The sequence below is a fragment of the Muscardinus avellanarius genome (genome assembly GCF_963383645.1).
Source record: "Muscardinus avellanarius genome assembly, chromosome: 1".
Lineage (NCBI taxonomy): Eukaryota > Metazoa > Chordata > Mammalia > Rodentia > Gliridae > Muscardinus > Muscardinus avellanarius.
This window is the reverse complement of record NC_137786.1, coordinates 111,940,970-111,965,194: the sequence shown is the minus strand read 5'-3', so window position 1 is coordinate 111,965,194 and position 24,225 is coordinate 111,940,970. Positions and strand designations below refer to the sequence as shown.

The 24,225-nt window shown below is 49.2% G+C and overlaps 1 protein-coding gene across 3 annotated transcripts in view; it reads right to left on the bottom strand.

Annotated features, from left to right (window-relative positions):
- Nucleotides 1–1,289: 1,289 nt before the first annotated feature.
- The window catches only part of SLC25A48 (solute carrier family 25 member 48), a gene marked incomplete at both ends in the record, with an annotated part of 36,220 nt that continues 13,284 nt past the window's right edge, over nucleotides 1,290–24,225 (bottom strand). Inside the window, 3 exons of one of the 3 annotated variants that reach the window (XM_080710532.1) lie at nucleotides 1,290–1,412; nucleotides 6,980–7,113; nucleotides 10,157–10,410. In XM_080710532.1, the coding sequence (XP_080566658.1) occupies nucleotides 1,290–1,412; nucleotides 6,980–7,113; nucleotides 10,157–10,410 (511 nt within the window). Of the gene's footprint in view, nucleotides 1,413–6,979; nucleotides 7,114–10,156; nucleotides 10,473–24,225 lie in introns of all 3 variants that reach the window. The other 2 variants (XM_080710531.1, XM_080710533.1) reach the window with 2 other exon arrangements.

Here is a 24,225-nt window from a genome sequence, read left to right as displayed (position 1 = left end):
CCCACCCAACACAGTCATTCTTCACCAAGATGTTTAACTATGCAAGACGTGTTACAACCCTTTTCTTTTTTTATATAAAGAAAGAAAAAAAGGCGGGCAGGCTGTGAATGTCAGTGCCTTAGTAAAAGGCTGAGAGCATTTTACTTAAAGCCAGGGCTGGTCCTGGGCTCACTGCAGTCAGCCTGACTGCTCACATCCTCTCCCTTCGTCTAGGATCAGCACTGTCCATGCCTCCCAGCCAGGTCTGCTGTCCCATGGAGGCCCCCACCACCCTGGGCCAGGCAGCAGGGAGGTTTCCTAGACTTCCCTGATGAAGACCATCCTTTCTGGGAGGACTGCAGTTGTCAAGGCACCTTGGCTGAATAGAAAGTTTAGTGGCTCACCCCTCTTTTATCTTCTGAGGTTGATAGGTAGCCAGCTTGGGGCCAGAGAAGGACAAGAAAGGAGAAGAGAAGAAGCAACAGGAGAAGAGGAGGCGCTGGGGGCACTGAGGCACCACGATCTCCCAGTGATGTCACCGAGTTGCCACCCTGCCAGGGAGCCTCAGGCAGGTGGGAGCACTGGGGAGGAGTGGGATCCCCGCTGCAAAATCAGCCAGGCATCCTGGAGGAGGAGATGCCTACACCTGGGGCTGGAGGACAGAGAGCTGGTGAAGTCAAGAGGAGGGGCAGGCAGAGGGCACAGCATGAGCACAGGCGAGAGGCTGGAGAAGCAGGCGGTGCCAGGAGCCCTGCCTAGAGGGCAGCAGGGAGCGACAAAGGCTTGTGAGCAACTGAGTGACCTGACTCTGTTTGCAGAAGACCTTCAGGGTTCTTCTACAGTGAGAAGGGAAAAAGGAAAGAACGCAGAGTCATGGAAGGATGGCAGAGACTTGCCCTAGCCCAGAGCTCTGGGTACCCGCGAGGGACTCAGACTCAGACCCTGAAGTGAGTGGGGAGGTAGACAGACTGCGGTGCTCCCTGTGGGCTGGGCTGAGCACTTGGCTGGGGGTCCCCATCCTGTGTCCCCGCATTTGTATAGAGAGGCCAAATGCTCTTCTCTCCAAGGGCTGTGGGAACTTAGGGGATTGTGGGTAGGTGAGCTGCTGCCATGCTGGGATTCTGAGCACAGCTCAGCGGCCGGCAGCTCAGCACATGACCAGGTAGTGGTGGGCATTTCTGTGCTGCTGGATGACGACCAGAGGGGTGGCAACTCCAGCCCCAGACAACAGAGCAACAAAACCTTCCCATGGCCAAGAAAGGAGCTTCAAAGTGATGCCTGGCTGGGGAGGAAGCCCACTGACCTGGTGCTCAGGGGCTTGTCACAGCGTGGTCCCTGCGGAGTGCCTGCAGCGAGAGCTCGTAGCCCAGGAACATGGCGGCGCTCATGGGGAATCCCCGGACGGCGTTCACAGTGAAGCCTCTGAAAAACACCTTCGCACAGGAGGCCAGTTACTCTAGTCTTGGCCCATACCTGGCCTCCACTGAGGCTCAGAGAAATGGCTGGGAGGGCAGCTTGCCCTAGCCCTGCCCTGCCCAGCAGTGCCCAAAGGCCCTGTACAGGCAGAGACCACAGGGATGCCAGCTCTGCCCTGATCCTTGAACCCTGGGGGCTTTCTATATCCAAACTATCCCCCAGCCCTTTCCTGTTTTTCTTTTGAAACAGGGCTAAGTTGCTGAGGTCAGCCTCAAACCTACAATCCTTCTGTCTCAGCCTCCCAAGTACTGATATTACAGGTGTGCTCCACCATACCTGGCTTGCCATTTTCTCTTCTGGACTCTGACATACATGCAGTGAAGACCACAGGCCAACAGTTGAGCCCTGCAGACCCCAAGTACATTTGCACTCGCTTTCCCTCTCCTCTCCTCTCCTCTCCTCTCCTCTCCTCTCCTCTCCTCTCCTCTCCTCTCCTCTCCTCTCCCCTCCCCTCCCCTCCCCTCCCCTCCCCTCCCCTCCCCTCCCCTCCCCTCTTCTCTCTCTCTCTCTCTCTCTCTCTCTCTCTCTCTCTCTCTCTCACACACACACACACACACACACACACACATTCCTCAGGGACCAAATATCCTAAACAGGCACCGGACATTCCCACCCACTGTGACAGGTTTTTCTTGTGGGCTCAGCCCAAGACTGGATGTGCAGTTGGCCCCTCTTTTCTGATTAGTAGCCCTGTTACGTGGGCAAGTGGCAAACTCTGTCACTCAATTTTTTCAACTGTAAACGGGGATAATAATAGCATGGAGCTGCCAAACATTGTCTGAGGGAGTGGACAAGGCAATAGTCTGAAGCGTTCCCACAGGACTGACGCTCAGTAGCTGTCCACCGCCATCACCACCACTGTCGTCACCCAAGAGGGACGGGAACCAGCCTCAGTCGCCGGCGAGGGTTGAGGGCGCAGCCTGTACTGAGCTGCTGAACGCCGCCGCCGCCGCTGCTGTCGCTTGGATTTGTCTTCCCTTCCTAAGGGCGTTATAACAAGCTTCCCATAATTGTCTTCTTCCTGTATCTTTTATTTTTTGGGGGGGGCACTCGTGATTGAACCCAGAGCATGCTACCTTCTAGCTACACTCCCAGCCCTTTAAACTCTTTATTTTGAGATGGGGGCTTAATAAGTTGCTAAGGGTCTAAGTTGCTGAGGCTGGCCTCAAACCTGTGATCCTTCTGTCTCGGCCTCCAGAGTGCTGGGATGTCAGGAGTGTGCCTGTAACCTTCCTGTTTGGTGCTGAGTGGTCACTGATAAGTGTGAGTGCTTTACAGCCCATAGAAGTGATAAGCCCCATTCGGAACAATCACAACACAACCAGACAGTGATGAGAACAGAAAAGAACTTAGCCCTGTTTCCAATGTATTTTCTGGGAAAAAACAAATATGAAGGCCAATCCTCACCCAAGCATAAACCACCGAGACCATCAGGCTCAAGGTTCGGACCTGCTCTGACTCCTGTAGTTCAAGTTCAAGAAACAGAAACAGCTGTTTTAGGAAAGTAGTAACAGATTTCCCTGGTTTCCTTGGTCTCTGAGCTGTGGTGTTGAAATCGGTGAAGGCCACTGTCATTGGCCACGATGCAGGTGACCGTGACAGCTTCGGGTGCAGCTTGGTCAGCAAAGGAGCTGCTGGACCGGGCTCCCAGAGGCCACTGCAGCCACCCAGGCACGGAGCAAGCAAGCACGATGTTGGTAACATTAGCCCTTTTCTCTAATGTCTTAAGTTTTTGGAATTCCACAGGCTCACTCAGAGTGACTGAGTAACAGCGAGGAACTGGGCCAGGCTCTGAGAGGAAAATTCCATCCCGGGTGCCGAAGAGGCTTCCCGGGCTCCCAACGTGGCTTTGCTTTGCCAGGCCCACAGAAGGAAAAGCCTGTGCTGGCCTGTGGGCTTCTACCCATAGCTTTCAGAAAATGCAGTTCCCAGACAAGCCCCTCCTTATGAGCCTCCATGGCTCCCCACTGCCCAGGATCAAGTCCACACCCTTCCCTGGCTGGCAAAGATCACACGCCCTGACCCTACACTTTCTCTGGGCCACCTCTCAACTCTGATGCCCTGGGAAGGCTAGCCAACTGTCCTTTCTTACAGAGGCCACCGTCTCCCCCCACGGAGTCTCTTCTGGCCCCTCTGTCTAGATGCTCTCCCACCTTGGGTGCAGCCTCTGGCCATCCTCGCATGGCCACCTCAAGGAGGACAGTGGCCCCTCGTCTCTGCATCTCCCCCATCACAGCACTCCCCACGCTTTCCTCCCACCAACCACGTCTTGGTTGTCTCCCATGGGGTAGTAAGTACAAGCTGAGTCCCCAGCACCTGCCAGGGCTTGGCCAGACGAGACCTTCCACAGACACTTATTAAATGAGCCAAAGGTGACTGTGTGAGTGAATGAATCAGTGGACTCCTGGCTATAAAAACACAACCGTCTCTGAGCTGCAGGAGTCCTGAGGAGGTCGTGGGGGTCCCCACGTAGGGGAGAGCTCTAGACCCAAGGGGAAGACCCACTGGGCAACCAACCTTGGTGCCTCAGAATGCTTGTGCACAAGCAGACGTCCTCTCTGCCTCTCATCTGGCCTCGTCAAGGTGCTAAGGACACCAAGGCTCTCCTCCAGCCTCCTGTTTCAGATGACAAACTTCCAATAAGGAGCCAGGGCCACTGGGCTGAGGATGAATCCCAAACTTCTGGCCTTCTGCTTTTGCCCAAGGGTTCCCCATGGCCAGGGCCACTCTCTGGGCATCCTCAGTGGGCCACAGAGAGCTGCTCCAGGTACATGCCCTTACCACTTTCTCTCTGACACTTTGTCATCCCTGAGTTCTTCTTCCATAGAAAGGTGTGAACAGGCTGGACGACATGGGCATAGGGCTTTGCACCTGTCTTCCTGAGCCAAAGCAAAGACTGCTCAGGACATGGTGCCCCAGAGAGCAGAGCCAGAGCACGTGGGACCATGGCCGCTCACTGGCCCTGGGTGAAGGCAGCTCCTGCTGCTGTAGAAACTGCCCTCAAGACAACCTGAGTCTCCAGGATGTGGGGCTTTTCTTTGCACATTATTATTTGTTTATATAAAAATGTTCTCATATATAAACATACCTAAATATACATTCACACATATATGCATATACAAGCTATGAATGTTTTAAGAAATATCACAAGAAACTCATGATAGTAATTGCCTTTGGAAGAACAGGGCCATAAGAGGGAATGCATATGTGCATGGAGACAGTACATCCTCCTGTACTCTCAAAAGCTTTCTGTGTTCATATATTATTTACTTGTGTGTTGGGGGTGCTGAGGATTAAAAGCAGAGTGCTATACTCCCAAGTTAAAATAAAGCCTTATTTTATTTTAAAAGAGGGTCTTGCTAAATTGTCGGACCTATTATCTTCCTGTTTCAGGTTCCCAAGTACTGGGATTACAGGTGTGTGCCACGTCATCCAGCCTAGACTTCATTTTTATGGGGCACAGTAATTTAGGAAGGTGGGATATCAGCAATACATTTTCCTCAGTATATTGTTTTTAATTATGACACATCAGTATTTAGGGAAATAGACAAAAAACATTCAAATAAAAAGACAGCATCCCACTTGGCTCTCTTTCGTGCCCCTCTATAATGGTTGGTGAAATAAATAACTGTGTTTTTGCTAAAAAGAAAAAAATACAAGAAAACAATTGAGGCTATACCTGGGGCTTAAACATTCTGTCTGAGCAGTTCTTGTAAAAAAAAATTAACTAATAATAATTTAAAAAGAGAACAGAAAAGCTCCAAGTTTACCCATCCTTAAATGTAAAGACAAAAATGAAGTTCCCAGCACATCACATCTTTTTATATTAAGCAGAGCCCCTGTGCTGGCCCCTGTCCACATGTCCTACTCCTAGTCTTTATTCCGAGTCAGATCAGGGTCTTAATGAATGGGTGGTGGTCAGAGGTGGGTGCAACATTCCAACTGTTAGCCAATCAGGGCAAAGGCTCCAACCTCCCTCGCCCTACCCGCTATTCTTCTATTAATGCAGTCTTGGTGCCTGGGCCCACTGCTGGCTTCCTAGCACTTTCCTCAGAGTGTGGGCTGTGTTTACTGACTTTGCTATTTAATTCTTAGAGCTGTACTTGGCACAGCTGAGGTGCATTTCTCAAACTAATAGTGAGCATAGAAAATCTAAAGTCCTCAGGCAGTTTTCTCAGTAGCATTTGTCAAATCAGATCAGCCCATTCTCTACAGAGGCGATTGATTATTTATTATCAAGTGGGTGATACATCAGCTCCTGGTAGTTTTGTCCTGTAGATAGGGCCCTTTGATCTAGCTTTTGGGGTCATTTGGATTTTGCTCCTTTACACATGTTAGTTCTCCTGCTCGGGGTCATCCAGAACCCTGGATCTTTCCCCAAATAGGGATGGAACAGAACAGGACCTCAAAGAGCTTGCTGGAGGAGGAGGCCGGAGGCAGTTGGAAAGTGCTCCATGGTGGTGAGTGAGCAGCACCGTGTGCTGGGACTGGACAAGCACAGCGGATTCTGAGGGCAAGCATGGTAGGCCTGGAAGGATGGATCGAAAAATCTGGAAAGACTCAGGGCAAGGCAGCCAGGAGGGCAAAGGCCCAGGTCCAGTGGTAACACTAGCACTAGCAAGACTAATACTGCAATACTAGTGCCAATAACAAATTCAACTCTTCCTGAATGTTCCCTGTGGGCTTGTACAAAACTAAGCACCATTTACAAGCTGAATTTCATGTGTCCCACAGACATCCCAGCCTTCATGGTAGGAATACACATCCTCGAAGAAACCAAGGCAAAGAGAGGTGAAGCCACTTGCTTGGGGTGCCTCAGCTCACAGGCCTGACCTTGAACTCAAGACCTCTGACTCCAAGGAGTTGTGCCCAAAGAGCAAGGGGCCCATTGGAGGAGGAGATGGTTTCTCTAGAGGATTATGAATTTGTTTATAACCTTGGACACCAGACATGGAAATCTGGAAAATCTGGAAAGGGGTATGTTTAGGATAAACTCTCTCATTGGTGACAAAACCTAGGAAGCCAGATTATAGGCACCTCCATGGCTGGACCAAATGTGATGGGGTCTGGACTCAACTGGGATAGGGCAGCTGAGGACAGTTCACGGGGCCCAGAGCTGGTCAGAAGAGATGACCAAGGGGCAGGAAGGATACGTGGCAGCTCATGGATTTCCCATTTGGAGGAGGGGGAAGGAAGGACTGCTCATCCTATCTGACGAGAAGACAAGTTGGTGGCAGACAGACATGGTCCAGGCCCTGGCTCCTCCACCAGCTGTGTGGCATCAGCAGGCTTCCAGTCCTCTCTGAGACTCTGTCAGGCAGGTGACACACCTGCCTCTTCCACTGCCCCAGGGTGGCGACTAGACGCCTCAGCACAGGTGAGAGGCTTCATGTGGTCCCTGCTTGATAAATGGTACCCACCAGTACCTGTCTCCCAGTCCCCTTCTCTAGAGTCTCACACCCCCAGGTGTCTGAACCACCTCCTGGGGCTGATGCTGCCTGCGCAGGATGCTGGGGAGGCTTACTTTAAGGCCTTCCTGCTGGTAACTCTGGGAGATACAGTCCAGGACACCTCTGTATTTGTTTAAATAAACCCCGTCAGCCTGGAGTCGACTTTTCACCACATCCATGGGAGTCGCTGTCCCCCAGGAAATTGCTCCTGCAAGGAGAGAGAAAGAACAGGTATCAGGGCTGGCCGGCTGGGGCCTGGGGTGGGGCCCTCCTCCCTAAAGACCTCCGCCACTCACAGCTAACTCCAGGAGCTGCTGAGGGAAGTGGTCAGCGGCCAGTGATGACCCACAGAGTATGTTTCTGATTCTCCTTTGCCATTTGTTGTGGAACTCAGCAGGCCTCCCACCCCTCAGAGCCCAGGCCCCTCACCTGGAAGGAGGGCAGCAGTGCCCATCTTTATGGCACGGCCCTGGGGACCTACTAAAGATGCCACCTAGAATGGGGCCAGTCCGCAGCCAGGGCTCCACTAGTGACAGGCAGCATTTATTAGCGCTTTTGTCCAAGAGACCGGTAACAGGCTCCACAAATACTCTGCCGCATCCTCCCAGGCACAGAAGACAGAGGCCAAGGTGAGGCTGTGGCTGAAGGTCTGCAGCTCCCCTGGGGCAGGATTTACTTTGAACATGGAGAAGCTGAACAAACACTTGCAAATAGGCTGCTCTCTAAGAAGAGCCAGGCTGGGGATTGCAAAAGAAAAAGCTTAAGAAACAGGGTAATTGTTGTTTTAAATCTTTTCCAAATATGCGGAGTAGTGCTTAGGGACCACATACCACTGAGTCAGTCATCCTCCCTGGGGAAGCCCAAGTGCCCCAGTTTGAGCACTTTTGTGACTTTATTAGAGTACTAGGAAAACAGTGCCAGGTTATTGTATAAACATAGACACTGGCACATTATCTGGTGGGGACAGAAAACAAACCGATGTCAAAGTCCAGGGCAGCTGCTTTGCTAGGTTTTGTACTCACTGCATAAGCAGCTCCCCAGAAGAGACCTGTGTGTCTGGTGTGGTGGTGCATGCCTGCAATCCAAGTACTTAGGAGGCTACTTAGTGAGACTCTGTCTCAAAATAAAAAATAAAAAAGACTGGGGTGTAGTTGGAGGTAGAAAGGAGTCAATCCTCAGTACCAAAACACAAAAGAGGTGTCCACTTGTCCTGGGCTCTCTGCCTCTCCTGACCTCCAGCATCCTCAGTCCCTGCATAACAGTTTCCCTCTGGAAGACTCATTGGACCTCAGGCCTTCCTGCCTCTCCCAAGATAATGGGCTGCTTCCTCAGGGGCTGCCCAGGTGCACTCCGTTGTCCCTCAGCGCTTGGTCAGAGTATTGCAAAGTGAGATTTGCTGGCTAGATCACTTATACCTGCTCTCTCGGCAGAAATCAGAGTGGGTGGGGACTTCTTGAACTCTCTGCCAAACAGCATATGCTGAGTTCTTCCAGGAGCAGAGCAGGGGTCAGGCCGCAGAAGCGGGGAGCAGGGAGAACACTTGTTGGTGGCTGAGACTTGGGCTTTGTTATGAATGTGCAACAAGTTCAAAACTGTGGCTAGTTACAAGGATGGTGAGGAGCTGGAGTGGTAAAGAGGTTCTCTGTTGGATATTTCCCATCAACATCAAACATGTCCATAGAATCAGCCTTGTTGAAAAGCAGCCCTCACTGTACTTCCCTTGCCTCTGACTATAGCTCCACTCTTAATGCCCCAACACAGCCCAATGAGATTCCTCAGAAATACTGTATATACTTGAGTCCTCCAATTTCTTTCATCTCATGCGCTCTCTGCTTTTCCTTCCTTTTCTTTCTTTCTTTTTTCCATCTCCTTTTTTTTTTTTTTTTTTTTTTGGTGTTGAACCAGGAGCATTCTACCTCTGAGCTACACCCCCAGACATTTTTATTTTGAGACTGAGTCTCATTAAATTGTTCTCAAACTTCTGCTCCTCTGTCTCTGCCTCCTAAGTAATGGGGTTATAGGTACACACCACTGCACCCATGCTCCTTGACCCCACCTCAATCAGGATTTTAAACACCCTTCCCTCCACTGAAATGGCTCTTGTCAAAGTGCCCAATGGCCTCCACATTGTTAAATGGAAGCAGTACCAAATACAAATGAACCCAAGTACAAAGGCCCCGTGGTGAGGGGAGAGAAGGGTGTGGCCGCATTGCAGCAAAGAGATCAGTGTGAGCTGGATGCAGTGGTGCACACCTGCAACCCCAGTACTTGGGAAGCCAAGACAGGAGAGTCACAGGTTTGAGGCCAACCTCAGCAATTTAGTGATACCCTTAGCACTTAGTTCTTGCTTAAAAATAAAAAAATTAAAAAATGTCTGGGGGTGTAGCTTGGAGGTAAAATGCTCTTGAGTCAAATCCCCAGTATCAAATTAAATCAGAGAGATGAGAGAGAGAGAGAGAGAGAGAGAGAAAGAAAGAGGGAGAGAGAGAGATATATCAGAGAGAGAGAGAGCAGTGTGGCTAGAGAAGAGGAAGTAATGGGAAAGGAGAGGAAAGGAGAAAAGGAGATGACAAGGGGAGCCGGAGCCGCATCAGGGAGGGCTGGAAAGCCACTGCAAGGGCACTGACGTTTACCGCAGATGAGGTAGGGATATAGTGCGGGGTTCTGAGTTGGGAGTTGAGTAACAAGTCCACGGTCACAAAATGAGTCAGTGTGGGTTTGAACTTAGGTCTTTCTGGTTGCAGCATCCCTGCTGTCCTAGTACCTACCCTCACTTAGGACCTTGGGTTGGCTCCCTGGTACCTCCAAACCTGAGTTTCTCACCTGCAAGATGGGGACACAGAGTCCTGCTCTGTAGACCTAATGGAACCCTCCTGTTAGAAAGGTTGGCAGTGTACCAGTATTCGGCTGAACCAGAACAGATTTCCTTCCCGGGGCTCAATAGTCCCTGAAAGAGCACCTGCTCAAAATACATTTGTTGCCTGGAAGTCCAAAAAATCCACGTAGGGACTATCATTCCCTAGCTCCAGAGGGAAGGGGACAGAGAACAAGATGGGGGCAGTCCCCATTCCTGGCCCTTGCCCTGCTATGTGAGGCCTGGCTTAGAGAAGGTACTTGAGGATGAGCTAGCTGAGTGGCAAGCGAGCTCTGCCTCCCCTGGGCTCAGAAGGGAACGCCAGGCTCTGCCACCATCTGCTGTCACACAGCAATGGCTGGCCCAGGGACAGGGCTCCAGCCACTGCAGCCCTTACCTGCCATGCCCCCTGCCAGCCACACGGCACAGGGGCTGGGACCTGCGCAGGCCTCCGGTGTGATCCACTCGCTCAGGAATACATAGGGGACGAAGTAGAGGCAGTAGCCCGGGATGTCCCTCAGCAGCATGGCGCTGGCACCCCGGTACAGCCCCGCCAGGCCCTCAGCACGCACGATGGTTGTGATGCAGTGCACCGGTCCCTGGTACGCTGGCTGCTCCCCAAGAGCCGCTGCCCTGGACTTCAAACCGAGGCTGGCTGCAAAGACAGGGGGAAAGATGGCAAGTGACACAGGAGAGTAAGAGACCGACCATCCCTGGCAGGGAAACCGGCCCAGCATGTTGAAAGTTTTCACACACATACCCATCGTTTTTTACCAAACTTCCTGACATTCTTGGCAGCTCTCCAGGATTCCAAAGAGCCAATGAGAAGCCCCTGACAACCTGCATAGCCAGACTGGAGACAACCCAGACAGGTGATAAAGTACCAGCTGGTTTAGGATGCCCAGAGCTTTCCAGTCAACCATCTCTGCCCTTCTAAGCAGAATGAGACTGCAGAACGCTTAGGACTGATTTGACAAGCCACACCAAGCTCTCCTTGAAGCAAAAGCTAGAAAATTTAATACACTCATGTGTATGCTCGGGCATATCTGTGCCCAGTATAGGAAAAAAAAAAAAAAAAAGCTTTGAAGCCAGACTCTCCTGGCTACAAATCCTAGCTCACAAACATTTTGACCTCAGCAGGTCAGTGTTTTCAACTCATTTTTTTATCTTTAAAGGAAGGACAAGCTACTTTCTGCATAAGTCAGGAAACACACACAAAGTGCCCAGCACCGTGACTAGAATATTCTTGGGCTCAATAATGCTCAAAAGATTGTAGTTACTATCATTGGGTGGCAGAAATTGGATGCTGGACTCACTGTGTGGAGGGCTGGGCACCCTCCACGGACTCTCCAGCCCTTGCCACATTGTGAGCTAGAACACTAAGAGCAGCACAGAACCCTTGGCCTGTCAAAGTCCAGGTCTCCAGGCCACTGTCCTCCCTCTGACCTTTATGTTGTAGCTTCCCCTAGGGGTGCACGTAGCCTGAAAAGACTTGTCTCTTCCACTTAGTCCTTGCACTTGCCGAGTTTCATCTCCTCCCCCGCTTCAGACATGTCATCATGGCTTTGGCTCATGGCCAGAAAGCCCTTCCAGTCCTGAGCAGAGAAAGTGACTTTTTCTCAGTGTTCCCTTCTCAAGAAACTAGCATGACATAGCCAAGAAAGACACGGAATGAAGTCTGTCTGTGACCATGACACCCTTTGCACCTGGGCTTATTTCTGTATATAAGGTTTCGATGTGGTTTCACATATGATGATAAATGTGCAACCACCTTTCATCATATGGATGAACTTCCAGGCCCCCAACGTCCCATCTTTATCTGAAAAAAGGTTAGGAGCAAAGGTTTGGTTTGGTGAGACTCCACCGCCAAACCAGAGTTGGGCGTGAAGGGGAAACTGAGCTTTACCTCATTCCAGAAGCCTATGAAGCTGAGGGGAGGTGCCTGTGTGCTGGGACGTATATTTGAGCAAACTCAACCTGTATTTCCATCTGTGTGGGGGAAAGTGAATCCCTGTCATTCACACCACCCCAACCGGTGTGGGCAGGAGACTGAGCCCCACTCACTTCTTCTACTGTGTGTCCCATAGGACATGATCAGGGGTGAAGGTCACTTCTGGGGACATGAGGCTCTTTTGAGCAAAATCAGACATTCTGGCCCTTGAAAGCTCACTGAGGGGTCATTAGACACCTCTTCCTTTCCCAAACCCCTGGTACTATTGCCTGGGTCATTCTGAGAATAGAACAGAGGCCATCACACAGAACAGATGTTATTGTCTCTCTGTATAAACTTTGGCCAGGTCACTTTCATCTTTAGGTTGTACAGATCCGACCAGGAGTCAAGGTTTTATGGATCAACTACAGGTATCATGTGGTTTTCAGGTTACTGATTGAAAGACAATGTCCAGATAATGATCTGCTTATTTGGAGGCACAGACAGACATTAAAAAGACAGTTGCTAAACTGCTAACTGGTTTTATCAATGTAAAAAAAACCTGTCATTTATTCCTTTCTCTACACGGTAGGTAAATAATAAGGAAATTCTCTCATATCCTCCTGTTTGTTATATAAACTATTTATATTTTATTGCTTAAGAATTACTCATTTATTACTATTAACATAATATAATTTTGATGGCAATGATTGTTGTGTCAGTCAGTTTTCCATCATTATAATGCAATACCTGAGGTCATTAATTTATAAAGAGGAAAGGTTTATTTTGGTGAAAGTTTTGGAGGTTCCTTTCCACAATCGATTGGCCCTGTTGTTTTGGACTGTGGCAAGGCAGCACGTCATGGTGAGAGTGCCTGGTAAAGCCAAACTGCTCACCACATCAGCCAGGAAGCAAAAGCAAATAAGGAAGGGGTTGGGTTTCATTATTCCCTTTGAGGACTTGCCCCCAGTGACCTCAGTACCTCTCACTAAGTCCCACCTCCTGCAGGCTCCACCACCACTTGACAGCATCACCCTGAAGACCAAGCCTTCAGCACATGGACTTTTGGGGGACACTTATTCACACCACAGCAACTGCGAAGCTCCTGAAACACCTTTCCGCTCCTTCATGCCTCCCAGCTTTGGACTGGATGTGGCTCTCAGGAGTTATTGACTGAAGACAGTTTCTAGATAAAAAGTCCTTTATGTTTAGAGGTGCAGATGTTGGAAAGACACATGTCAATGGAACCTGCTTTGGCATCAAGACCCAAACAAGGAAGAAACCTGCCTATTTTTTCTTCCCACAGTAAGCCATAAGGGAATGCTTCTGCAGACACATACGTGTTTTCACATATACATAATACTGTTCTTTTCTAAACTACTTCAACACAACCACATGTATCATGGCTCTTTATCCCTAACTTCTGAATATATTTCCTAAGAGTAGGAATCCTGTCTTACATAATCATAGGAGAGTTATGAATTTCATGCACCTACATTAATAATACTTTTATATAATCAATTTTATAATCAAACTGCCATCTACTCTCGTTGTTAGGTGGTTAGGTAAAAAAGAGGAAAAGGGCAGAGGAAGAAATGGACAGATCTGAGAGGAAGCCAGGCCAGTCCTCAGAAGAAGGGAAATGGAGATTCTCTGCCCGGCTGCAATTGGAGAACCATAGCAGTATCAGGAAGCAAAAACACCAGTTTGACCGGACTTAGATCATTTGCATCACCCACGAGCTCACCCAAAAGTAACCACTGGCAATCACCATGCCGTTCTATTATTTACCTTGCCGCTTTGTACACCCCACTCCCTTCAGGCACTGGTACGCAACTTTCCAACATGGAAAATTACTAAGCTGTGGTCCCAAATGCATAATGCCTGGCAAGGTAAGTTTCCAGAATAAGAATACCCGGATGACACATGCCATTCCTACTTGTACTCCTAGAACCTGCTGTACCATCCTCTTTCAAGCATATTCTGTCTTTCTAAAGTGGCCTCCTTTCTTAGGGATCACTTCACTAAATAAACACGTTCTGCTTATCCTCTCTGTGTCTGTCATCTGAAATCTGTCAGGAAAACAAAGAACCCAGGAAATTGCCACAGCCCAGTGATATCACGATGTCCTTTATAGACTGCCCCTCTCCAGGACAGAATCTAGGCCTTTAATCTGAAGCATTTCCATAGAAGTTGTTGTTTATGATACTACATTTTTGAGAATACCACGCTACTTCCTGTTAGTAGAGCATTCCTTGATTGGGGATTGTCTGAATTTTCCCTGTTAGTACACTGAGGCGTGCTGAGCTTGGCTGGATTTCTTTCCTATTTTTTTTTCCATGATGATCAATCATTCTTAGGAGCTTCTAGTCCATCCTCTCTGGCCTTCTAACCTTGTTTTATTAGTTTGTTATTAATGCAATTTGTTTATTATTTATTTATTTGGTGCTAGGCAAGCACCCACCACTGAGCAACACCCCCAGCCCACTGTTTTTAAATTGAGGCATGATTTACATTCAATAAAAGATGTCACTATTAAGTGCATGACTCATAAGATCTGACAGTTGCATGTACCTACGGGACCACACCCTCTAGTGAAAATCACTTCTTACACTTAAACGATTTGGGTCACAGCCAGCTTAAGCAGCCTCCTGCCCTCTCTTAATTCTCCAGGAACTTGGTGACATGGAGGAGGTGGCACTCACAGAGAAGTAAACTTTCTCTGGGGTGGTGGTTATGGGTCCATGTCTGCTGGCAAATGTGGCCTGGGTGATATACACGAGGTCATCAGTATAATCATTAGAATTCTAAGCACAAATAAAAAAGCATCATGATACCACTGGTTAAGTCACACCGCATTGGTCAGCTTTATGCCTACGACCAACATACCTGACCAGAGCAACTTAGAGGAGGAAAGGTTATTTGGTCTCACGTTTTCAGAGGTCCCAGGCAATGGCCTTCGGGCCTCGTTTCTTTGGACCTGAGATAAGGCAGAAGGTCATGGTGGCAGCACATGGCGGAGGAAAGCTGCTGGGCCTATGGAAGCCAGAAACAGGGAGAGAAAGGCGTGGGGGAAAAAAGCCCTTCCAGGGCACACCTCAGAAACCTCCTTCCCCTAACTAGATTCCACCTCCAGCTGCCAGTGGATGAATTTAGTGAGATGACAGAGCCTCATGACCTAGTCACATCCCCACAGCCCACCTCTGCACACTGCAGCCCTGGGACACATGAGACTTTGGGGTCATTTCAGACCCAAAGCATAACACTAGTACTTATTTTTATTTCAACATTAATAGTAGGAGCAATGGAAAATTGTGACCAGATCAAGATGCTGCTGCTGCTGCTGCTGCTGCTGCTGCTGCTGCTGCTGCTGCTGCTGCTGCTGCTGCTGCTGCTGCTGAGTGAACAATAGAGCTTTCTTCCAGAAAACAGCAGGATTCCCCACCAGCTGCCTTTTTGGCTCATATGTGCTCAGTGGTTTGGCCTGGGAGGTGTGGTCCTCCAGGTTTGGCAGCTGGTCTCAGGAAAGCACTGAATCAGTTTTTGGAAACTAGCAATGGACTTATTCTTGCTGAGAAAACTAAATTATGATGACTTCTAAAAGCTGATTTGGGAAGTTACTATAAAGATAGCTTTTGTAAATATGCAGGACCAAGGAAGTCTCTAGATTTACCTACCATCTGTCCAAGGACCCTGAGGAAAATCACAAGATGCTCAATCCCTACTGAGCTAACAATGAACCACTGACTCCCAGCCTATTCCCAATCCTTCAGGGTTTTATTTCAGAGGTATGTGTTTGTGAAAAGACTGACATTAGGTATATTTTCTTCTAAAGAAAAATGTAGACCTGGGCATGGTGGTGCACGCTTGTAATCCCAGCATTCGGGAGGCTGAGACAGGAGGATCTGGGTTTGAGGACAGCTTCAGCTACTTAGTGAGGCCCTTTGCAACTCAGTGAGACCCTGTTTCAAAGTAAAGAATATAAAATAGGGCTGGGGATGTAGCTCAGAGGTAGAATGCCCCTGGGTTCCATCCCCAGTAGCACAAAAAAGTATTTAATTTCTCTCACTAGAATTTTTATGCTATAATGATGAAAATATAAATCAAATTGCTAGGCAAAGTGGTACACACCTTTAATACCAGTACTTTGGAGACTGAGACAGGATAATCACAGGTTCAAGACCAGCCTCAAGCCAGGCGTGGAGGCACACACTTGTAATCCCCGTGCTTGGGAGGCTGAGACAGGAGGATTGCACAGGTTTGAATCCAGCCTCAGCTACTTAGTGAGGCTCTCAGCAACTTAGGGAGACCCTGTTTCCAAAATAAAATATAAATGGGTCTGGGAGTATAGCCCGGAGGTAGAAAGCCTCTGGGTTCCACCCCCAGTACTACCAAAAAAAAAAAAAAAAAAAAAAGACCAGCCTCAGCAACTCAATGAGACCCTGTTTCAAAATAAAGAATTTTAAAGAGATTGTGGGTGTTATCTTGGAAGTAGAATGCCCTTGGGTTCAATCTCTCAGTACAAGAAGAAGAAGGAGGTGGGGAGGAGGAGGAGGAAGAGGGAAAAGAAAAAATAAATCATATTTTGATAATTTCTTACGAGTGCTTTGCCCTCAAGACACTTTTCGCTGCCTCCCTAAAGCATGGGCACATTCCCTCTGACTGCGAGAGGTATGGATTATACATGCCAAAACTCAGGAGGCCTGTGGTTCCTGCATTTCCCCAAATTCATCTAGTACTGCCCCCTACACTAAGACTGGCAGAATGTCTCAGGTCAATGGGATGGACCCCCAGCCTGCTCCTTACCTTCACCTAGGGATGGAGGGATGCCCTCTACAGTTCTAACAGACACGCCCACAGTCTACCTCATCAGCTCAGTCTCTGACGTGGCTCCTTTGACCACCTGCCATGACCCTCTGGCCCTGCTGCTCCCTCAGCACGCCAGTGCCTTGCTTGGTAGCCTTGCCTGACCAGGTGTCCCCTTGAGGACAGGGGCCTCTGTAGGGCCACACATGTACCCATTTGGTATGTGGGGGGTGGGGGGATCGGACTTTGAGGCTGCTTTGTCCTTCCTGGGACAGTGAGTTGCCCAGTGACAGGAATCCCACACTAGCCTGTCTCCTAACACCATGACCTGGCTCCTGAGCCCCTTTGCGCCCCAGCATCCTCCCATAGACTGACGAGCATCCAATCTGGGTGGGTCCCGGCACCAGGGCCTCCTGAAGCTTCACACACTCACACTTGCATCAAAGGCTGATCCTGTGTGCTCCTGGGGCCAGAAGCTTTGGTACTAAAAGGAACTCTGGAATCATGGTCCCACCGAAAGCACTGGTTTACAATACCATGGATGCATCCAGCCACATGGTGGCAGAGACTGCACAGTGGTTATTGCCATCTTGGTTTGGGGGGGGTGAGCAGGCTGACAGACCCCTCAGATCACTCTCTCAGGATGCTGACCATTAACAACTAGGAAGCTTACCTAATTCCTGTTTCTGAAGAGTCCAGCAGTTTTTCAGGACCTGAATGAGCCAAGATAGCAGATACTTTTGTAGAAACAGGCCGGGACTCATTTCATATTTGGTTGTTATTTACCTTATAACCCTATGCAGGACTCAACCTCATGGGGCCTTTGTTTCCTCAGCATCTATAAAAGGAGGGGAATAAGTGGCCTGTCCACCTCCTTGGCTTTTGTGAACATGAAAAGAGAATGTTGGCAAATGACATTTTACTAAAATGTGCATTGTACAAATGCACCCGCGTGCGCGCACGTGTGTGTGTGTGTGTGTGTGTGTGTGTGTGTGTGTGTGTGTGTATGTGTTACTGCAGGTGGAACCCAGGGCCATTCTACTTCCGAGCTACACCCCCCCAGCCCTACTGTTTACTCTTTATTTTGAAACAGGGTCTCACTGAGTTGCAAAGGGCCTAAGTAGCTGAGGCTGTCCACAAACCATGATCCCCCTGTCTCAGCCTCCCGAATGCTAGGATTACAAGTGTGTGTCACCATACCCAGCTAATTTTTGTTTGTTTGTTTGTTTGTTTTGGTGGTACTGGGGTTTCTGGAAACCCTTCTATCTCCGGGCTACACTCCCAGACCTATTTTTATACTTTTTTATTTGGAAACAGGGTCTCTTACGCCAGCGCAGCTGGCATCGAACCTGCGCGATCCTTCTGTCTCCGCCACCCAAGCGCGGGGATTACAAGCGTGCGCCACCACGCCCGGCTAATTTTTTGTTTTGAAACAGGGTCTCATTACATTGCTGAGAGTCTCATAGCTGAGGCTGTCCTTCCATGATCCTCCTGTCCCAGCCTCCCAAGTGCATTTGTGTACTTTTCTCAAGGCACAAATCCACTTTTCTCAAAGCAAAGAGCTATCATTGCTGTGTTTATTACCCCGTCCTGATATGACTCCAGAGTCTGGAAGTGTTGGGCCTGCCAACCTCAGGCATCTGTGGCCTGCAGCCAAGCCTTCCGTGGGAGATCACTGATGCCCATGTGGGGCCAAGAATGGCCAATATTTGTATCAACTTCGGAAACCAGGATAATGTTTGTTCTTGTCAATTAATCTTTTAAAAAAAAAGTGAAGCCAGGCGTGGTGGTGTACTCTTATAATTTCAGTACTTGGGAGGCTAAGACAGGAGGATTGCAGGTTCACAGCCAGCCTCAGCAACTTTATTTTGAAACCTGTTTCAAAATAAAGAATAAAATAGTGCTATAGGTGTAGCTCAGAGGTAGAATGCCCCTGAATTCCATTCCCAGTACTAGGGGGAAAACAAACAAAATAATGTGTTATCAACTAATATAACTTTCACTATGGTAAAAAGTTTCCATCAGTTAATCCCTGGTAGCCATGTGGGACCTGTTCGTAAAAGCACCCAGTCAGACTGTTCAGACCTTGAGGACTTTTTTTGGAACTGCATGGATATATGCCTGGCCTCTCCACAAACCTTCCCCCTCCACTCCTGGGTGGATGTGCCCAGCGCCCACCAGCTGCCAGCCCTAGCTGCGTGGTCCTCGGTCATCTCCGGGCTATATCTTCTGTCAGACATCAAGGGGTGCTGCCTTCCCTGCAGCCTTCCTTCGTTAGGAACTGAGCAGAGCAACTTCAGGGATCTGCCATGGAGAATGCCTGCCCCGCTCTGGGAAAGGCTTGAAAAGCTGCTGCCCCTCCTGAGAACAGCCTGCCAGGAGGAGTGCTTTTCTCTGTAGCTACCCGTCTCTATGGAGGCATTAATACCACGTCGCCAAAGAAACAGACTGAGGCATGCGTGCCTCAGAATCACAGCTTGTGGTCTTTCCAGCAGGTGTCTCTGATGACTCGCAGAAAGCAGAGGAATATTTGTGCCTTATTTTGCCACCACACAGGTCTGCCCCTCCTCTGTCCCCAGCCCTGGGCCGATGGCAGCCTCCACGTCAACCCACCCACTTCCACTATCCCTGCCAGCTCCCCTTCCAAAGGCCAGACCGGCCTCCCGCGGTGCCATTCTGGTTGTGTCATTCTAGTATTTGAGATGCCCCACGGTCTGCTAAAGACAGTCTTAGCCCATCCTTGGCTAGGAAATCCAGCACTTCACAGCTCACAGGGCATCTCCCAGCCCCCGCACTGCACTGTATAATTAAACAGCTCTCATCCTGCCTCAGGCCTGCCTTTCCCTGCCACTGAATCTTTCCCTGTGTTGTGCCCTCAGTAGGAAACAGCCTCCACCCCGTAACTCCATCTCTAAACCCACCTAGCACTCAAATGCCTCATCAATGGACACTGTCTCTCTGGAGCCAGAGTTGGGGGCTCTAGAATCTTCCATGGGGCCCTTTGCATTTCTTTTCTTGGAAATGAAGATCAAAACCAGGACCATTCTATAGTTTCTACCTCTGAGTCACATCCCAGTCCTTTTTATTTTTATTTAGAGACAGGGTCTTGCTAAGCCACTGAGGATCTTCCTAAGCTGCTGAGGCTAGCCTTGAACTTGTGATCCTCTTGTCTGTCTCCCAAGTACTGAGATCATAGGCATGTACCACTGCACCCATCTCTAACGCTGAGTTCAAAAGAATATAAATTGTCTACAAAGCATGAGGACAACCTCTGATAATCTTTGCCTTAAGAAAAGAGAATAGGAAGGGGCCGCTTTCTGCATGTCTGGCTCCTGAAGGCAGGGATTGCATACCCCGCACCTCTGCTTTACCTGCCCCACCTGGCTCAGCTCAGGCACTCAGCAAGAACTCACGAAGGATCTTCAGGGTGAATTCTGACCGGCCTGACTTGCGGCCCTTGCCTCAGCTGGGTGGGGTGGGATCATTAGGATGGTCAGCACACAGTTAATGCTCTGCTGCCCTGCCATGTGAGGGCCTTGTGATCTGCACTTTAATTAGGCGTTTAGTGGAAGCACAGACCTGAGAGCTTCAAGACAGGGGTGGGGAGTGAGTGCCACTGGCCATCAGCCTTGAGGGTGGAACTTGGCCTGGACAGCACAGAGACTGCAGGCCCCAGGCCCAGCCCGGCTTCCAGCTCAGGAACAGCGGGGCACCTGGTTGGAATCACGCCCATGCAGAGGGTAAGACAAATGTTAAAAGAGGGCTTCTTCACTGTGAAAGACACACCCACTGAACCCAGGCTGGCCCTCCTTGCTTGCCAAGTGGCTTCAGAAGCCCCAGGAGAATACTGCTCATGAGCTGGAGAGTTTACAGTGGAAATTCCCTTTAAGTTTTTTTTTTGTGTGTGTGTGTGTGTGTGTGTGGGTCTGGGGATGGAATCCAGTAGCATGCGATCTCCAAGCTATACCCCCTGCCCTATTTTTTATTCTTTATTTTGAAACCGGGTCTCACTGAGTTGCGGAGGGCCTCACTAAGTAGCTGAGGCTGTCCGCGAACCACGATCCTCCGGTCTCAGCCTCCCGAATGCTGGGATTACAAACGTGTGCCACCATGCCCGGCTTCCCTTTAAATTTCAGCAGCTGCCAATATAATTTGCTAATGCATATGATGAATAGCAATTTTGCAATGCACACCAAGAATCTTAAAAGTGGCCATACCCTTTGGCCCACTTGTGAATCAAAGAGCTTACACATTTAGGAAAAGAACCCTAAATGAAAGCAATTCTTTATAAGTGGATTTGTTGATCCCATCACTGTTTTGGGGTAGAGGACAAGCTGTTAATGCCAAAATGTTCTCCAGTAGGAAGATTGTTAAATAACACGCTCATTGGTGGTACAGCTAACAATTCACGTCTTCATTATGCCAGACATAAAGCCAAGATATCGTGTGTCATCCCAACCCACCCAGCCTGCAAGAGGCTGCTACTGTCAGACGCCCTCCGCAGATGAGGAAATGAGGCTTGGCAGTGAGTCATCCAACGCTTCCAGGCTTTGGGGGGAGGACTGGAAGCAAGTACTCCAGAAACTCAATTCTTGTCATACAGTGTTGGCCCTCTCGGGGTGTATGTGTATTTGATAAAGTATCACACATCCATTTTAAGTATTATCCATAGATTTTAAACACATTTATATGCTATTTTTTTGGTGGTACTGGGGATGGAACCCAGGGGCTTTCTACCTCCGGGCTATACTCCCAGACCTATTTTATACTTTATTTGGAAAAAGGGCCTCACTAAGTTGCTGAGAGCCTAACTAAATAGCTGAGGCTGGCTTCAAACCTGTGTGATCTTCCTGTCTCAGCCTCACAAGCACTGGGATTACAATTGTGAGCCACCATGCCCAGCTGTATGCTATTTTAATAGCATAGGAAATATTTGTTCTAATTTTAAGTTCATACTATTTACTTATTTACTTATTTTTGGTACTAGGGATTGAACCAGGTGCATTCTACCTCCAAGACAGAAAATCAAAGGGTATACCCCAGACCTTTTTTAATTTTGAGACAGGGTCTCACTAAGTTACTGAGGGTCCTGCTAAGTTGTGGAGGCTGGCCTCGAGCCTGCAATCTTTCTGTCTCAGCCTCCCAAGGGAAGCTGGGATTTCAGGCATGCACCACCACACCCAGATTTAATGTTGAGTTCAAAAGAATATAAAATTGTCTATATAGCATGAGTACAACCTCTTGCAATCTTTACCTTAAGAAGACAGAATAGCGTCCATATATCAATGTGTCCATATCTGGGTTGCATTTGAGTAGGTGAGCATTTCCCCCCTCTCCTTTCAATGTTTTATAGTTTGTAAATTTTCAAACATGGGTTGCACCAGTAGACAACAGGAGGAAATCATTGGCTATTTGGCAGTCCCCAAAGAGATGGGCCGGCTCTCACCACTCGTTACGTGTCCTCTAGCACCTGGCTCTACTGTGCAGGTACTGTCCCTCACGGGGTCATCACCCTGGAACTGGATGGAAGTCTGGGGGTAACACGACAAGTCAAGAGCCATTCTACAAGCAGTGCCCAAGGCTGCCTGGAGATGTCCTTGTCAGAAAAGTCACCACACCCAGAGGGTGGACCCAGAGCAGAGACCACAGGCTTGTGGCCAGTCCCAGGTCCGCTCTGTTCAGGTCACATAGCTTTGGTGTTCTGTGTTTGTGTTTATTTTCATTTTTAATTAAGTTACCTGACAATTCCCAACTGAAATAACCCATGGAAAAATCTAGCTTTCTGCTTTCTCTTGAAAATCAGAGGCTCTGCGTACATCAGGCCCCGTGGCTACTGTCAGCTGGGGCAGTTCTTGCCGGCCCTTGACAGATGAGAGCCCAGCTCACACACCCCCACCCCTGGCTGCTCCAAGACACCGAAACTGACTACTAGGCCTGAGCTGCTGCTTTCTGAACAGCAGAGGGAGGCAGGTGGTGACAACGTTCTGTGTTCATGTTCCAATTAAAAGAGTAAAATTGGTAATAAGACTGTGGGTCTCAACCAAAATGGGGGGGAAACACACTCACTGAGCACCTCTGCTCACTGGTGTTACCTTTCTGGTCCCAGCTGGTCTTTGCTTTTTCTACTTCTGACTTAGATGGATCCTAAGAAAAAAGTTAAAGGAAACTGCACCCTTCTTCATCTCCAGGAGAGATTCTTAGCAAAAAAATACAGCCTCATGACCCTCTGTCCTCCTTCCCACCCGGTCCTCAGTAGTGAGCTCTGCCTGGCACCTGAGGTCACTAGGGGCCTTCCCCCAAGCATCTGCAGGCCATGACAGAGGGTAGCTGCTGTCTTGTTCAACAATCTTACTGCTGTGATCGCAGAACAACTGAACACATAACTTAGAGGAAGGGAGATGTATTTGCTCACAGTTTTGAATATTTCGAGGTTCAGCTTGGGTCTGTTGAGCTCAGGGCATGGCAGAAGGAATCAGAGAGAGGGGGAGAACAAGGTTATGCTCTCACACCAGAGAGTAAGAAAGGGGATCCAGAGACACAAGCACAGTCCCTGAGGCCACACTCCAAAGATCCACCTTCTCCAGCCCACCCCACCTGCCTGAATCTATTACAACAAATTTATCTACTGACGGGAAGTACAACCCTCATGGCTTAATTATATCAACCCTGAACATTAATAACTGAGTCCTCTTTGGGGGACATTCTATACAAATCCATACAGTAGCCCAATGGCATGGAACTCAGACCCAATTCCTAGGAAGGAGCCCATTTCTTGAATAATATTATGTTGGAGACATACTTCCAACTCACCTCTCCCCTAAAATTTGAAGCCACTTTTGTACCTGAGGATTTGGGTCCAGTGACAAAGATTTTGACCCAGGTGGCCCAGTGGTTGCCTTGGTCTCAGCTTCTACAATATCCATACATCTGTGGGGTTGGAGTCAGACCTTTTAGGTCCACATCTCCACTCCAGCTCTTGCTAGACTGAGACCTGAGGTTGCAGAACCTCTCTAGGCCTCACCTTCCATAGGCCAGGCCGGGGCAGGACAGGATAGGACCAAACCCTGCCAAGAAAGCTCATTCAAAACTTGTCCTCGAATGTTTCAGGTCTTCCAGAGGGCACATTTCTCGAGAAATATCTCCCAATGACCACACTGGCCAAGGGACTCCATGAAACATACATGCACACCTCTCCCCTTCGAGGGACAAGATCAAGTGATAAAGGAGGCAGGCCCCAACTCCCAGGAGCAGCAGACTCCCATCTCTGAGCCTCTCGGCTATCAGGACCCAAAGAAGCATTAGGCTTAAGGAGAGATATTCTCCACGTCTGAGGCTTAAGGCAAGCTTTTCTGAAGTAGACAGGACCGAGCAAATAGCAGCTGAGGGGCCAGGACAGCTGGTTCGAAGCCTGCTCTTGATACCCTTCCCTTCTCCACGGCTCTCGCTCACTTCTGCATCACGAGCAGGTGAGTGAGTGCTGAATGCTCCTCAGAGGTACCAGCCCTCCACCAGACGAAATGCACTGAACATGCCAAGCAGGTGACGTGGGGGCTTTCCTGCCCCTTCTCTCCCTGGAGTCCACTGCTGTCCTGCATCTCCCCATGTTCAATGGTGACCATGCACACCGGGGGGTGACACATCCCCACTGCCTGCCCCGGTGGGGACTGTGAGCATCTGTGTCCAGAGCAGGCGCAGCTTCTGTTTTAGACACTGCCCAGGCAGGGGCCTGG